Source organism: Ictalurus punctatus, chromosome 21 (genome assembly GCF_001660625.3).
Source record: "Ictalurus punctatus breed USDA103 chromosome 21, Coco_2.0, whole genome shotgun sequence".
Taxonomy (NCBI): domain Eukaryota; kingdom Metazoa; phylum Chordata; class Actinopteri; order Siluriformes; family Ictaluridae; genus Ictalurus; species Ictalurus punctatus.
The window spans coordinates 14162501-14178511 of NC_030436.2; the positions used below are offsets into that span (position 1 = coordinate 14162501).

General features: G+C 38.2%; 1 protein-coding gene across 2 annotated transcripts in view; it reads left to right on the plus strand.

Moving 5' to 3' along the window:
* rassf5 (Ras association domain family member 5) overlaps nt 1-16011 on the plus strand; it is a 52734-nt gene that overhangs the window by 9380 nt on the left and 27343 nt on the right. Inside the window, exons 1-2 of one of the 2 annotated variants that reach the window (XM_017450357.3) lie at nt 3548-4189; nt 15778-15908. In XM_017450357.3, the coding sequence (XP_017305846.1) occupies nt 4030-4189; nt 15778-15908 (291 nt within the window). In that variant the 5' untranslated portion in view covers nt 3548-4029. Of the gene's footprint in view, nt 1-3547; nt 4190-15777; nt 15909-16011 lie in introns of those variants that run through there. The other variant, XM_017450356.3, reaches the window with a different exon arrangement.

Below are 16011 nucleotides of genomic sequence, written 5' to 3' on the forward strand. Positions count from 1 at the left end.
TTAGTGGCTAAATGGTAACTGTCCAGTCTGAGGCATCTTTTATAGATTTAAGATGCAACTTAATGTTTTTTTAAAGTATGTTAAAAAATTAATCATGAAGAATAATTCTATAAACTCAATAAATAGGAAATAATAATAAAAGAAGTTGTGACATAATATTCAGGTATATATGTAAGTGGAAAAAAAATACTAACACAAAAAGTACAGCAATTGTTGTATTTATTATTATTAGTAGTAGTAGTAGGAGTAGTACGAGTAGTAGTACTAGTAATTCTAAGTAATTACTACCATTAATAATTAATATGTATATATTTTCAACAATAATAATAACAATAATAACAACAACAACAATAATAGCAACAACAACAACAACAACAACAATAATAATAATAATAATAATAATAATAATAATAATATCATCATCCATGATAATGTTATTATTATTAGTAGTAGTAGTAGTAGTTATATGTAATTACTAGCATTAATAATTATTATGTATACATTTTCAATAATAATAATAACAACAACAACAACAACAACAACAACAATAACAATAATAATATCATCCACTGTAATGTTATTATTGTTATTAGTAGTAGTAGTAGTAATTATTATTATTAGTAGTAATCGTAGTAATTATAAGTAATTACTAGCATTAATAATTAATATTTATACATTTTCAATAATACTAATACTACTACTACTACTACTACTACTACTACTACTACTAATAATAATAATAATAATAATAATAATAATAATAATAATAATAATAAAGTATTCAAGTAAAAAGGTGGGTTATTAGCTGTTTGGTTAACTATTAATAGATGGGGCCTGACAAATATCAAGATGTCCTGAGTTCCAAGCTGCTCCTTCACTTCACTTCTCCCCTTCAGACCTGCTTAAAAAGTTTTTGCCCTGATGTTTCTTCTCTTCTTGACCTTTGCCTCCTTCATCAATTCCCCATTCAGCGAGTCTCTGTTTTTCTCACTGTGCACCATGTAGGTGGGACAAGCCCCTTTACATATGTTTCACTGCACAGAGGAGCATTTCAGTGGCCAGGGCTCCACAGGAGCAACCTTGTTCAGATGCCTATTGAACAGGAGAGACATTGTGTCGGGCTTTTCAAAGCCCCATTCACTCGCACTGACAGATTCAGGAAGCCAGGAGCAGTCTGGGGCTGTTCTGCTAACCACACATTCAGAATATACCAACATCATCCATGGTACAGGATGTCAGAGTGAGTCTGTGGTGCTCTATGTAAGCTATATGACCTGTGTATGGAGGAAAATGTAATACATTACTAAAAATAAGGTCTAAAAACATCTGTGACAGTCCTGTTCACCATGTTTTTTTCCCCCATGGAGTGTGTGTTCTGTGAAGAGAATGATGGGATTTCCTTCACTAATAAGGATACATGGGATGCTGTCAGTTCCAATTCTGGACAAAATAATGCACCATAATAAATAAAGCTTTCCAAATGGAGCATGGGATTAGTGATGATGTGTTGAGTATCACAGTGTATAATCAGCGAACAGTTTATTATGTAAACCTTTATGCTTTCTACACACGTTAACCTACTATATAGGTGATGGGGTTTTTGGTTGGTTTTTTTTAGGTATACAGTTACTCCATGAGTGGAAAAGAACCACCACGAGACTACTGCTGACCAGATAACAGAACTTCAGAAGTTCCTACTTTATGTGTTTGAATTTATAAAAACAACGTGATATTCATGTGAGCAGAAACAATGTAGATGCCCTAGGGAAAAATTCGCTTTTGTTTACTCTTATGTTCCTGTCACTGTGAAGAGGAAGTTCATTTCATGTTACTGAAGCAAAATGAACAACAGATGGGCATTAGCTAAATATTGTTTTGTATGTAGTTGCAAAGAATGTATGAATAACACATATGCTTATATCCAGGATTATATCCAGGTTTATATCCGGGTTTTTATCCAGGCATGAGTAACAGTAAGCCATTAAACAAACAGCCAGTTTTAACCATCTTACAATACAGTTTGTCTAAATGTATGATTTATTAATATCTCTCTAGATGCAACAGCCATATTGCAGCTGCCATGACATTTTCCTGTTATTGTTGTTGTTGTTGTTGTTGTTGATGATGATTACTAGAGTTTATGACTAGCAATCACAACATTGTGCTGGCAGTCATCTTGTAATTACAATATATCTGACAGGACTTGAAGGCAGAAATTCTGATATAGTAATACAGCATGTGTTGCAATGGTATATCCGGCACAGCACACAGTGTTGCTGGGGTTTGTAAACACTATGTCCGCTTACCGGCTTATTTTATTAGACAACCCCACCTTGTTGGTGCAGCTTTCAGGCATAAAGGTAGAAACTAGAACTCATTTTGCCACGAACAGCATGTATGAGTACTCTTCGAGTGACCTATATGGATAGTGTACCTGATAAAATGGCGAATACAAAGTGGTTTTACCTATAAAAAAAATAAAATAAAATAAACAACTGGTAATCTGTTATACTGTATAACTGATTATACTACGCCACTGTGGAATTCTCAAATCTGATTGGTCAGAAGGTGTTGATCTACAGTATAACAGCAATTCTGACAGTAGCTCTGACTGTAATTAGAATCATAGGTTCATTGTAATACGCTCGTTCTATTAGGTTATGAGGTCAATAGTATTGGTGGAGACGTTTATTTGGAGACGTGTAGTTCATGGAAGACGTCTCAAGTCTCAGAGCTTTGTAAATGACAAGGTTTTACGCCACGGGAGAGTCTTCAGGACAGAGGACTCTGCATTTTTTTGGTTATATAGTTCAAAAAGAGAGGCTGGTGAATGAATGGCTATTTATAGCCACTATAATGTAATGTATAAGTAATAATCACCCCATCCCATCATTGATTATTTTCCTATAAGAGCACGCCTCTGTAGTGTTTTATTCCTTATTTTATTTGTAGGTAGTGTAAGTGAACAGGTCAGAATAGAGTGTTCTGCTGTACTTTAGTATAAGAAAAGTACCAGTGCAGGAAACTAACTGTGACAGCGCAGTGGGGAGATGGCGCAGGATATATTTAGGTCACCCTTGACTCTTCTGTCCTCTCTTAATTTATGACTTTCTCTAGTTTTAGGAGCAGAAAATGAAGTGTCTACTATGTCTGTACAAATTCTTTGCAAAATAAGGGTTTCATTAACATTTATTTGCATATATACAGTATGAAGTCGTTAGTATTGTGGAATTTAACGTTAATTAGGTCCTGCTGAGAAACACTGACTTAAAGGGTTGCAGTAGAGCAACATCTGTGGAATTTATGAGCGTTAGTTCTTCAGGATACATATTAGAGTTAGAGTTCATGTTCATCATCTTAGCTACCTGCTTGTTTTTAAATCTCCTGTACAAACCAATCTCCAGTAATTAGCATCATATGTCCTCAGTGACTCAGAACTGCTCGCAGGTTATACAACTTCCCACTGGGTTCTTACCAGTGAACGAAGTTAAGAGGGTGAGGTGGACTATCAGTTATTCAGTGTGCCGCAGGAGATCAGATGTCCCTCAGGATTCACAGAGCATGGGACATCCATCTGTCTTCACACTCTCAGTCTCTCTCACTCACAGACACATACTCAGGAAGTGGAGCACTATGTGACAGCATAGAGAGCAAGTAGGGAGGATGAGCGAGAAGAAGAGAATATAGAGATAGGAAGAGAGATAGAGAGAAAGAGAGCGTGTCTGTAGCTTTAAGAGGGCTGCAGTGAGGAGGACGTGTGGGCGCTGCATCAGAGCAAGCTCTGCACTGCGTGAGAAAACTGGGGACAGGCAGAGAGTGAGAGAAGCAGAATGACGGACTGAGAGAGGAGATAAGGGCCGTGTCAGAGAGGTTATCGGGCCCGAGCGTGCCTCTGAAAGCCTGACGCAGCCCTGCGATGGTGGATGCGCAGGACAGACTGGCAGCCCCCAGCGCAGTGCCACAGAGCCGCGGGCAGCCAGCGCCAGAGAGTGCCATGGGCACAGGTGGGCACAGATAGCGGCGCCCGCCATGAGGCCGGCGGAGGAGACAGCCGTGTCCAGTGCGTGCTTCGGCCATGTCTCGCGGCGCCTCAGCCGTCTCTTCCGGCGCCTGCCCAAGTCCCGCTCGTGGTCTGAGGGTCTGAGGCTGCTCCGGAGGTCCAGCAGCAGTGGTGCTCTTGTGCTATCAGGTAATGGATAACAGATAGACGAGAAGAATGGAACAAGATGAGTAGACAAAACTTTGGTTGAATACCTATAATATAACGACATGAAGAAGGTATGAGGAAAGAGGAATAGACAATTATGACAGGGTGTGGGAAACGAATGGAAAGAAAGGATGACCGGCGAGGATGCTGAAGGTAGAGAAATCTTCAGTAAACAACAGGACAGAGGGAGAAGGTAGGAGGTGGGAATGCATCAGGGAAGGAGAGGAGAGAAATGGAGCACAGGACAAGGGTGTGATAAACGAGAGAACGAGTAACTGAGAGAAGGGTAGAGGTGAGAAGATGAGAAGTTGGGTAAACCGTTAGTGACGTGTTTATTAGGTAACACAAGAGGGTAAGAGAAGGTAGGAATGATGTGAAGGGAAAGAAAATGGGAGGTGTTGTGAAGATGGGGGATGAATTAAAGGATCTGAAGGTTTTTTATATAAGAGAAGAAAAAAGATCTCGTGAAAAATGAAGTAGTTTAAGGTTCGTGTACTAAGATATCCAGTTCAACTGCAGCTGAAGAGCTCTGCGGTGATTTTGCGCCTCCCAAAAATAGCCCAGTTCTAGTCTATAGGGAGCATCACATTTTATTCTCCCTCTTTCTCTTTTTCTCTCTAAATGGTTAGTGTTTCTCTCTGGCTGTACCTATTGTTTTCTATTGACATGCAGAAGGGCTGGAATAGAGAGCTACACAGATTCATTGATCCTGTATAAAGCCCCGGTGGTTCTATAATGCTCCAGTAAACACGACAGGGAGCGAGACAGAGAGAGAGACCGAGAGAGAGAGAGAGAGAGAGAAAGAGTGAGAGAGAAAGAGAGAGAGAAATGTGCCAAGGTCATGGGTTTGGTTTGTTAACGCACCATCAGCCAAATTTGTCATTATGTGCTGTGTTAATAAAGGCTGCAATGCAGAAGCTTGACCTCAGTGTTGTTCAGTACTGCTTTCATAATGAGTGTTTGTACACTGAAGTTGTGAGTCACATTCGTTATTTCAGTCTCAATGCCGATTACTTTGAGTAAACTCTCAACAGCTGTGGGAGAAAAAAAACTGAATTTCCCATTGATCTGGAAAAACCTGTCTCTTACAGTGGACTGATGAAGGCAAAGATGCAGCAGAGGAGGATAATGAAAATAAAGTGATCCCCTTTGCGGCACGGTAGCTGCCTTAGGTGTAAAACCTCAAAGGATTTTCCATCTCTTATGTAATTTGTACTTTGCGTCATTGTCCCAAATGGTTTAAGGTCAGTTTGGTGGATAGAGGCTAGAGTCAGTGTCCTGTACAAGCGCTTGAGTCATATGGTATGTGACAAGGTATTTATCATTCCACAAAGTTAGGACAGCATGCTCACAATAAGTCTCATTTATCAAGCTGGATACAAATTGTTCAAAGGAGCATTTACATTACAAATTATTCATGAAAATCCTGTTCATTCTGACAGACAGGTGTATTTTACGAGAGGTCATATTAATGACTTTTATTGTATTAAAGAAAGCAATCCAACACAGATCCATACGTTGAAATTGAATAATGAGACTAATCCAATTAGGACAATGGCACCCTCTACAAGGAGGAAGAGATAGTCTGTGTTTTTGGTAGCTGATACACTGTAGTGGCTGAGTTGATTATCTAATCTAATGAGTCTTTATTGGTCACATAAACATTACAGCACAGTGAAATTCTTTTTTTCTTCACATATCCCAGCATGTTAGGAGGTTGGGGTCAGAGTGCAGGGTCAGCCATGATACGGCACCTCTGGAGCAGAGAGGGTTATGGGTCTTGCTCAACGGCCCAACAGTGGCAGCTTGTTCAGTGCTGGAGCCTGACCCCTCGACCTTTCGATCAGTAACCCATAGCCTGGCAGTGCTGGGGTTTGGTTACTGGATGCTACGTTTAGGAAGTGCGCTTTCAATGTTTAGTCATGATGTTGTTATTTTCAGTGCCATGAGCTTTGTGTTTTATGGAGTTTTTTGGGTGTCAATAAATGTCAATCAGTTGTGCTATGAACATGCTTGGTAATTTACTGGCGATACACATATGAGTACACTGGAAATCAGAGTTACCAAAACTTTTGTAAATCTGGAGGGAATTTTTTGTTTGGTTTGACCAGCAAAAAACAAAACAAAACAAAACAAAAAACCCATTTGCATACAATTTTACCAAAAAGGTGAATAAATGAGGCCCATTGTACATACGGATTGTACATACTGAAAACGTTTATAATTGTTATTATATATACCACTATTATATATAGTTTATTATTATTATATTACTGCTTTGAAAATGAAGTCCTCAAAAATGAAGCATAAGAGATAAAATCCGACTTTGTGTCATCCGACATATTGGCTGATTAATCAAATCAATATGAATATGATCCTTTTAAGCTATTATTGACCGAGACTGGTGTCTTGCCAATATCACTCTATCCCTACTAAAAGCTCTGTGGAGTTTTTGCTTAATGCAGGGTCTATAGTTCAGAGTCTCAGACCTTTAGTAACAGGAGAGTATATGAGCATATGAGAGGACGGCATCAATTTTGCCACGTAGAGGTACCGGATTTGCTATCCTGCCTCATACAGACTGACTCATAGTTGTGATCTCACTTCTAAACAGTTATTGTGAGAGCAGTGGGATTTAAAGATGCTATAGATGCTATAGATAAGGTCTCAGAAGAATATTAGTTGATAGCTCTAAATTCTTGTTGGTTTACAAATTAGAGCTGAGGAAATGATGATCAATAGTGTAATATCACAATATGGCATGCAATTTTTTATTTTATTTTATTTTAACATACCAAAATTTTATTAGTGAAAGCTATTTGGAGCAGCTCTTAAGCAGCAGTAGCTCATTATCATAGATTTTGGTGGGGCATAAACAACTAGATTGTACTTGACTTATGCTATAGGCTACTTGGAGTATGCACTTGGAAGTGGACAACATACAGTCATTCTTACAGTTAGCAGTTTTTATCTAGCAGGTATGTTTCCCAAAAAGCTAATATGATTAACCAGGGTTGCCAGGTTTCAGCAAAATTCCCAGCCTAAAAAAAGACCTAAAACCATTCCTACAAATTCAGGCATCGAAAAAGAGAGACACATTTTTCTCAAACATTGCAATATATCTTACAATAGAAATTCTGGAAATGTATTTATTTTTTTATTTCGGAATATTTGCTATAAAACAAGATTCTGGTAGCCATGGAGTATTTACAAACTAGACTAATTTGGTGTGAATACCACAACCCTGGTAACCGTGTCATTGACTGTCCTGTCCTCTGTTCCTCCTCCACTGAAAATTCATCGAGCGAGCATAGGGAACTTTGGGGGAGAGTGGCATTCCTGCACAAATGGCCCTCTGTTAGCGCTTGTTGCAGTTCTCAAATGAGACCACTTGGTGCAATAATAACCATATGGAGCTACATGCGATTGTACAGCATCTAGAAAGGCAAGCAAATCAATGTTTGTATTGTTTGTATATTGTAAATATGACAAGTATTGCATTATGGTATTTTCATCCAACCCTGGTGTGATGGGGAAAAACTCCAAATGTGAACAAATTAGTGATTAACCCTAAAGTAACCTTTATTAGTGATTTCACTTTAAAGAACCATAAATTACAGAGCGACTGATTCTGTTCACTGTAGGACTATTGAAAGCGGTTGACTTATGACCTCCACTGGCTCTGATAAATGTACATGCATACTGTGTGTAGAGCACTGATAAGGTCCTAAATAAGCACACGGGTATTCCAAGCCTAATTGGGTCTGCACTATAGGGAAAACACAACACATTCTTTTATACAAGTCTGTCATTCAGGATTTCTAGCTTTACTGATATAGTGTTAATAGGATGAAATTTGCATTTGCTTTCTGTGAATCTTAGCTGCGTGTTTGTCATAGCTCCCAAACAAACAGTGCTGTGCTGAAAAAGTCTGCAGTGCTTTAGTCTCTCTCATCTCATCTCCTCATCTGTGCACTCAGTTCAAACTGATCAGCTTCCAATGCATCAACTTTCATGCTAATAATAAAATACAGCACCAACCAGTAAATTATTACCAGAATTACTGAGCACATCATATAGTGTTTTCGAGTGGAATTTCCCTTTAATAAGCCTACAGACTTTATTATATGACTTGTTTGCACTGCTTTAATGCGGTATAAGCACTAGACCACGTACTGCCAGCCGTTTCGTATAGTGTTTACTTCTATAATCCTTCTATATTTATGCTGTAATTTCTCTGGAAATGGAAAAAATAGTTGCTAGGTCATTGCACATTTTAGTCACATCACACTAAGTGACCAAACCAAGTACATCTGGGTGTTTTGGATGCCACTTTGTCTACAGTTTGTTAGAGTATTTGTACATTTCAATTTAACACAAGCGTGTGACTGGGGTATAGTTGTCTCATATAAAACTGCTGCATGTATCCTAAGCCAGACAGTACAGAATAGACTTGAATAAAGCCAAAAACACTATTTGTAAATTTGTAATAATAAATGTATGCTTGCAGCATTATCCAAAGCCACCACCCTAGCTAGTCTCAGTTGAATTTAAAGGCTTTAAAGCCTTAACAATATTAGCACAATTGCTTGAATTATTACATTGCCAGTATTTCATGCCACAATGTTTGCTCCTTGGACTCTTGACTTTAGATATTCTCTCATGTTTTTTTTGTTTTTTTTTACCCTTATTTCCTGCCCAGTTTTGTATGTTTTTGGGGATGAACTTGTTTTTCCAGTGCCTGTTCCTCTGAATCTAGGAGCTGGCCAATGGAAAGACCGGGGGAAAAAAGGGAGAACGACTGTGACTTCTACCATTTCCCAATGGTATCATTTATACTAACTCATACTTAGTTTCCCAGATTTGAAAATGTTTATGTGCATGTCTGGATGAGTTATGTTGATGTATTAGTAGTAATTCTATGTAAATAATACCCTGACGCAGTAAGCTGCATGCCAGTTTATTCTCTATAAGTGCTGTATGTGTTCCCCAAGTACCTGCATTTCTCATGTAAGAGAGTGTGAATAAGAAGTCAAAGTGCTGACACACCAGCTAGAGTCAAAGAGAATTTGAGTTCCACCCAGAATACACTGACGTTCTGTTTAGGGAGTCGGTCTCAGAAACACCTTCATCTAGTTAAATCATTTCTAATTATGTCTTGCAATTTCATTTTAAATACACGCCAAGTAGGGAGCATTAAATTACGGGAAATAGTGAGTTTGTGTACCGATCCCTTGCCCCCCATATACACCGTTCCCCATCCAACTATGAAGATCTAACTAGTGGAAGGAGGAAACTCTCACATTGGATTATATCCACATCAAGTCATAATAAACCCATTCTGACTAAAATTTCACAAGTCTACACAAATCTGTGAAATAAAAATATCGAAATTTAAAAGGAATTTGTTTTAGTTTTGATACAGATAAAGCTGAAATCAGATTTCAGCTATTCTGGATATTCTTCTTTAACACTGGTTGTGTATCTTTAGCTTGTTGTTTTGTCTTTTTTTTTTTTTTTTTTTTTTTTCTTCGATTGATTAATATGACTAATCAGTGAATACTGAGTGGTGTTCAGGGGTTTTGGTTATTTGTAACCAACCCACCCATCTTTCCATAGAATGTATGTTTATGACTAGAGAAAAACACTTTCTAAAATCTCCTCTAACAAGACCAGGGGCTATTTTTAAAATAGTGCATAGTGCAAGGTCGATGATGAGTTCTTCAAAACAAACCTACTGGAATGAAATAAAAGGTAGACCTGTTCCTGGGATATAGTAGGGAGGGTCTAAACAGAGGACACTAGAATGCTATTTATCCAGACTTACTAATCCAACATTGTGTTGGCTTATATGTCTCTAATAAGCATGTACACCACACACACACACACACACACACACACACACACACACACACACACACACACACACACACACTTACACACACTCTATATTTACTGATTTAGACCTAGTTCAACTTTATGACTCAAGAGTGATCATTTTCCTGATAAGAGCTTCATTTGAAATTTAAAAAAAATAAATAAATAAAAATTTCTCTGATCCAATTTCACTTCATTTTAAGGCACAAAATGATGGGGTTAGGTTACTGGATTTGAGCCAAAGAGAGAAAACGAGCAGATAGTACTGCTGACGCAAACAGAATCTGTGAGTATAAGAGATCAAGAGCAAGGTGTCAGCAAAAAAAAAACGGCTTTGCCGAGTGACCAGCAGCCTTTTCACTCTGGCGGAATTGATGTGGAGGAAATGCTGATGGTGACAAGCAGGGCGAATGAGAACAGAAATGTTGTGGGAAATGGGAAGGAAGGAGGCATGTGAGGGGGAATAAATAGGAGTCAGTGTTTTCCTTCAGATTTCTAAAGAAAGCCTCTGCTTTAAAGGTACAGTGAGGGGAATTCAACCAGCTCTGTAACACTGTGATCAGATTATATCCATGTTCACTGTATTTATGCGGAACTGACAAGTTAAAATGAGAAGTGGTACTTAAAGGGACAGGCCCAGAGATACGTCAACTAGTTGACCTTCTCGATAGAAGGAAACTCTTTAAATGCCAAAGGTTGTGTTGTATTATTTTTTGTTTGTTTTGTATTGTAATTTGACCAGTCACAAGCATGAAATCATGGCTAATGTTTAATTATTACACATAAAATTGTGATTAATTATTTAATTGTCTTTCCTGTTAAATGTATGCCACTTCTAAGCATTTAGACCACAGCCCTGTTGAATTCTTAAATGTGCTTGGTTACAAGGTATTGAGTATTTTTCTAGAACAATACAACTCTCAGTAGTACCAGCTGTAATTCAATTTACAGGTTTGTATTAAAGTGCTCATTCTAATACAATATAATATATGTAGTAACAACAGGGGCTTGGTGGATGCTATGTATAAACAGATTAAAAGCATACTATTATTTAACAAAAAGAAACGTATAATCACTGATATGGTGAAGTTTGTCGGAAGGAGTCTCCAGTGTCAGCACTTCATAACAGTCGGTAAGTTTCCCTCCATGGGAAAGTTTTCAATACGTAGGACTTTCCAGTAAAGCTTTTTTCTTTTTCTTATTCACTTCAAGAGAGGTAAACAAAACATGCTGGGTAGGACGCAACCGTTTCTAACTTTTATAACTTTCGTAACTTGTTTCGTGGCTGTTCCACGATAGTAAATGTAACTATAAATGGATGAAACATACAGCAAGGCGTTCATTAATTAATACTAAAATGCCATCTTTGGTAAATTATTGTGGTATTAGAGGAATATGACAATTCAGGACATTCTGCTATAAAAAAAATCACAAATACACAAATAAGCTACGTGACAGTAAACAACATACTCTAATGAAATCTATAAAATATAGTCTAATGTACTATTTTGTACTAATGTGCTACATCTTGTGGTTTATATATATATATATATATATATATATATATATATATATATATATATATATATATATATATAAACTTAGACTATGGTTAAATTAAAGGCTAACACTACAACATATTTTTGTGTAACATGACAAAGCATGCTTACAAAGACTTAATAGTAATAGATTGAAGAATAATGATTCAAATATATGATGGTGTAGCAATCTGATAATATCAATAAAACAAAATGAGTATGAACCTCACTGGCACCCTGTCCAGGGTGTACCCCGCCTTGTGCCCAATGCTCCCTGGGATAGGCTCCAGGTTCCCTGTGACCCTGAAAAGGATAAGCGCTATAGAAGATGAATGGATGGATGGAGAATGAACATCTTTTTTCCATCTTTATTACAGTGATAAATTATGATAAGCCTGATCAGCTCTCTACTTGTAATACTGTATATTCCAACACCATTACTGCTATTTAAAGTCTAACATTATAAGTGTAGTGTGAATATACATGGATTACTGTATGGACTTAGCGTAATTTATTTACATTCTGTGAGTTTGTGTACTACCATTAATCTAACTACTCCCAAACATGTGCGGGCATGACCGTGTATCACTCCAGAGTGACTTGGCCTGTCTTGGACAAATAATTCTCCTGTTTTAAGGACTCCTGTTTTCTTATGGGTGTGGGAAACTTTGCCACATATCTTCCCAAGTTAGCTGTAACCACACAAGTCTTTCCACATAGTACTGTTAATGAAACACAAAGGAACAAGCAACTATAGAGAACATAGGGTTAGGGTTAGGGTTGTATTCTTTTGCCATTTTTTTTGGTTTTGTTTACGCTGCCAAAGTCCAAACAGATCAATAGTGTTTGAGTGCTTTTCCACATCACCGACAGCCATAGGTACCTCCCAGCTTGCAATCTCTCCTGATGTATCTCACAGACAGATTCAAGGATGTTTCCTCCATTTCCTGTGTTTTAGAGGCATTTAAAGAGCCACTTAGTCCTTGCACATCCTCTGCATTACAGTCTGTGAAACCCAGGTTAACGCTAAGCTTCTTCTTCCAAATTTATCAGGTCACAGAGGTCAACCAACAGCACAAGGGTTTGGAGCAGGGTTTGGGCATCATGCTGGATGCAAGAAGGGGGCTAGGGCATGTGGGAGAGGGTGTCTGAGGTTAAGGGAATACCGTACAGATTGTAAAGAGTGCACTAGAAATCTACCTAACCCTATTTGGAGTGTTTAGGAGTTTCTTTCTAGAACAAGCAAAAACTCCCTTGTGCCTACTAGAGACCTCAGAGATTGCTGTACACACCTGTGGTTGTTAAATGTTTTTATATCTGCCCCGGTATTAACATGGTATCAGAAATAATAATTAAAAAGGAGGCAAATTGTAACGACAGAGAAAACACTGACAAGCCAACCCCTTCCCCTGAGCTGACCCCCATACTCTGTGTTGGAATAACATATTCCTCATGAGTTACCATTTAAGGATAAGGGGTGGAGCTGAGAAGCTCTGTTGCATTGGGGGTGGAGCTAACTTCTAGGCTAGAGAAATTTAATGCGTGAAACGAAGAAACTTATAAGATCTGTTGCATGGCAGTATTGCAAATCCCAGTTTTTCTAACGTGTTTTTGAAAGTATGTGACTATTATAGATCTAGAAACACTTTAAAAACTTCCACCTTTAAGATGTTATAAAGATTAAGCCATTGATATCAAAAGTATTGATATCAAAATAAGATTGCATGGTAGTCTAAATACTTAATTTGTAAAAAGTGTAGTGTTTTGGCCTGTATTTGAATTACAGTACTGATATCCAGCTGAGGCTGTGTTTTAGCCTGTGACTGAGTCACACTGCTAGCGTTATATCCCAGGTGATTTCAAGAGCAGCCAGTAGTTGGCATCAAGCTAATGTTGTACTGGAGCCCAGTTGGATTGGACCGATGCTAAGGTTGAAGGTGACAGGCAGAGCAGGATGGAAGTCCTCCCAGATACGCATTTCCTGATCCTGGATCATGCTGTTTGCTTTGGACAGACTCTCTTTTCACAATCTCCATTTCACACCCATGTCGCCCTACGATGCACAGTGACTGGTGAAAAGGTGACCTCTCTTTTTCCGTGGGTGCTATCAGTGTTTGTGTGGGTGTTTAATGCACTCCCAGGACCTCCTCTCAGTCTGCTGATCCACCCTGCTCCTCTTCACCACTACAGATACTGTATCCGATACCCTGCTATCGCTTTGACAATATTTTTGCCCATAGAGTGCAACATAAAAACAAGGGCTCCATTTCGGTTAAGACAACAAAACACTTGTGTCTTGACGTAGTAGGCTGTGAGTTGATAAATTAAGGATGTGTTTTAGTTCCATGGATTGAAGTAAACCCGACTGATTCAGTGAAAGTCTCTTAATTTATTGCCCCCTTTTTTTCCAAGATTGCTTTGTTTATGTAGTGAACATTGGATTAGTTCAACAAAACAGACTTCATATAAAAACCATAATGAACTTTCCTTTACTTTCACACTATCCGTTGTTACCCAGATGAGGATGGGTTTCCTTCTGAGTCTGGTTCCTCTCAAGGTTTCTTCCTCATATCATCTTATTGAGTTTTTCCTCGCCACCGTCGCCACTGGCTCGCTCAATACGGATTAATCCACACACTTAAAATCTGTATCCCGTGTTTATATGTTTCTGTAACGCTGCTTTGAGACAATGTCCATTGTTAAAAGTGCTATGCAAATAAAATCGAATCGAATTGAATGTATACTGATTAAATGAGGAGCCTACAAGCTATCCTTCACCCATTTTTTGTGTTCAGCTGATCTGATAGCCCTGTTGTTATGTCTCTCATAACAGTCAAAGCTGGGGTTTGGATTCAGAAGCTGGTCCTAAATCAGGCCAAAAGTAGTTTCTTAAGTGTTTACGACCAACACTGTGGTTACGAGAAGACAACGTTTAATTATGTGTGTGCTTTTGTTTCATAAAAAGTCAAAAAGGACCCTGAGGGCCAGTAATGGAAAAGAAAATGCACTCCACTGCCAGGGTAACCTTCAAGTCAATGAAAAGTGTCTTGGCAGGCTTTGTGGAACAGTTGGACATGTCAGTACTTTAACGAGCACATACTGTTGATCTCTCTGCGTTCTGGCTGAGAGAATCTGTCACCATCTATTGACCATTATATCGAACTACACCTAATGAATGAATGCAGGGGATTGAGATGAAACCACAAAAGTCATGTTTTGACATTTTAAAACAAAGCTAGTTTAAATAGCTTAAGCACAGAATAAAACACAATGACTTTTGGGGTTTAAAAAAAAACTTATTAGAGAATTACGTTGATACTTTTCTAGTTACATTTAACGGTGAACTTTTGTGAACCAAGTACATTCCTGTTATTACTTGTGTTATAGCAGATATAAACAGCTGCATCCTTAGCAACATCACTTTCTTTCTCTCTCCTGAAATTATTAAGACTTAAAAAATGCAGCTTGTCATGTTACCAAGAAACGGCAAGCCCATCTGTCTGGAAGACTTTCCTGTGACGGAAAAACTTAGTTATGGCTTTAGCTCTAACAGTGGAGACGCCAAAAAATAAGTAAACATCTCCTCATAGAAAGCTTCAACATCAATAACAATTATACGCAGTTTTTAACCCTTTTATGTGGTTACATTGGAAAAGGTCTTTTTTTGTGGTTTAGCTGCCATACGGTATATACACAAGGGGGAGCTATTCACACGATTTAAAATGATTTTTGCTATGACGTGAGTAGTTACAGTATTCAGTATAGTGTGATTACTATACATTTTTAATCTTCATGTCACCAGTATTTACAATACAGTTGCAGTATCCAGAAGGCAACTTATAAAGTTACACATACCACAAGTGCTTTTACTCACTAACTCAAGACTCTGGGGTTATATTTATGAAGATGGTGTCTGATCAGTTTAAGATCATGGTGACCGTGGATCACCCTAAACTCTCAAAGCAGTGGAAAAACACTGACATGGCTACATGAGAAGACAATTTGTGTTATTTGCAGTGTCTTCCTGTCCTGAATGCTATAATCTAAAATCTGTTGGTTCTCTGAGCAGTGTGGCTTTTTCCCCCTTCTCTTTTCTGTTCGGTTTCTGATGTGTGTGTGTGTGTGTGTGTGTGTGTGTGTGTGTGTATTCACCAGACTGCAGTTACACTTGTCACCTGGACTGTGAGAACCATGTACAGCTCGACTGTAACCAGGGAAATGTGCAAAAAGAAGACACGCCTACCGACCCCCCATGCAGGGCATATTCTACAGCACCTCCAGCAAAGGTAACAGTTCTTTTTCATCCAACATTCACAAAACATGTAAGAAAAAGAAGTAAAAAATGAACAGTTGCTCCAAAAATAGATTTGAAACAATCAGCTACTTCTT